The sequence below is a fragment of the Buceros rhinoceros genome, unplaced genomic scaffold (genome assembly GCF_000710305.1).
Source record: "Buceros rhinoceros silvestris isolate BGI_N320 unplaced genomic scaffold, ASM71030v1 scaffold8586, whole genome shotgun sequence".
Lineage (NCBI taxonomy): Eukaryota > Metazoa > Chordata > Aves > Bucerotiformes > Bucerotidae > Buceros > Buceros rhinoceros.
This window is the reverse complement of record NW_010416870.1, coordinates 9505-11107: the sequence shown is the minus strand read 5'-3', so window position 1 is coordinate 11107 and position 1603 is coordinate 9505. Positions and strand designations below refer to the sequence as shown.

The 1603-nt window shown below is 63.1% G+C and overlaps 1 protein-coding gene across 1 annotated transcript in view; it reads right to left on the bottom strand.

Moving 5' to 3' along the window:
* FAM129B (family with sequence similarity 129, member B) overlaps positions 1-1603 on the bottom strand; it is a gene marked incomplete at both ends in the record, with an annotated part of 14785 nt that overhangs the window by 4030 nt on the left and 9152 nt on the right. The window contains 3 exons of the mRNA XM_010137965.1: positions 134-296; positions 1299-1403; positions 1488-1603. Of these exons, the coding sequence (XP_010136267.1) occupies positions 134-296; positions 1299-1403; positions 1488-1603 (384 nt within the window). The remainder of the gene's footprint in view (positions 1-133; positions 297-1298; positions 1404-1487) is intronic.

Here is a 1603-nt window from a genome sequence, read left to right as displayed (position 1 = left end):
GGCTGCGGGCATCGCCCCAGGGTTTCCGGAAGCCAGGCCGCACCTTGGTAAGACAGCGGTGATGCCACACCAGGAGCCAGTCATGGACACAGCTACACACATCCATGTCCACACATCTCCCCCTGGGCTGTACCTCGGATCTTGCTGGCCAAGTGCTCCTTCGAAGTGATGATCTGGTCCATGTCCGTGCGGATGGTGCTCTCCATCTGGGGCCGCTCCTGTTCACACTTGGCTGTGGCTGCATCGTACTGGGCCTTGGTCTGCTCATAGACCATCCTATAGACGGCATCCGAGATCTGGCGAGAGAGAGCTGGGGTGGTCAGCTGCCCCCCACGCCTCCTGCTGCCCTGCTAACCATCGCCTCCAGCACCAGATGCCTGCAGGAGCTGGTGAGTCTTCAGCCATGCCCTGACTGGAGCCCTCCTCGCAGCCTGGCACTAGGTGTTCCGCAGCCAGGGACCCCCAGAGCTGGGTGAGATGAAGCTCCCATGGTGCAGAAGCTGCTTCGAGGTGGTGCCTAATGGGCAGAGAGCCGGGCACTGCCTCCAGCAGCCAACCTGCCCCAGGCAGGTCTGGGGATGCTGGTGGCCCAGGGATGCTGGTGACTTGGGCAGGAGAGCCCAGACCCATTGGAAAGCTGTGCCCTGCTCTGCTCAGCCTCCCTGGGGTCTCGGGAGCCAGCCCTGTGAGTGGGATGGAGCTGCTTGCTGAGGCTCCACGCTCACTTTGCAGCCAAATGCCGTGATTCCGGTGCCGACGGGAGGCAGAGCTGTCCCCCCACACCTCCTTTGGGCTTCCCAGCTCGGCAGCTAAGACCACAGCTACTGAAAAAGCAGTGTTTGTGTGTTTTCAAGCTGCTCCAGTGGCACATTATGAGCCTGGGGGTAATTAGCGATCAGCTTTTAAGGTTTTAACAGACAGTTTTGAAGAGCCCTCAGTCTTTCGCAAGGCTTCGGGCTGGATTTAGCCTGTGCTGCTCTAAAAATGGCTCGCTAAATATAGCCGGGGCTGGGCTTCCTCCTGTTTGCTTCCCTCGCCCCAGGGACGCGGCAGCGCAGGCAGGGCTGGGCAGGGCTGCTCGCAGGGGCACAACGAGGCGCTTCAGAAGCCACAGGGGAGGAGAGGACGGGTTCTTCGGCAGGGGGCCAGGAGAGGGGGTGACGCGGCGGGCAGGAAGCCCAGGCACCCAGCCCAGTGGGAAAGGGAGGCCCCAGCATGGCTCCCCCACCCCCGCCAAAGCAGAGGCAGGGGGAGGGCAGGCGACCATGACCCACCCCCCAGCAGCCCCAGCCCCACACCTGGATCCAGGTCCGCTGGCGCTCCTGCGCTTTGCCCTTCAGCCGGGGGCCGATGGCGGTCCTCAGCTCGGGGAGCAGCTCCTCCATCACCAGGTTGCTCAGGACCTGTGACGGCAAGAGGTTTTGGGGACCCCGCTCAGCCCTCACCTCCCCCCACCCCATCCCAGGGGAGGGGGGACAGGTCCTCACCTGGGTTTCGTTGCCGCACAGCATGTCCCAGGTGCCGTACTGCTCCTTCGACTGGCGGTACATGCGGACGGCATCCGTGAAGGCTGGAGACTCCACTTTGGAGTCCTCAGAGATTC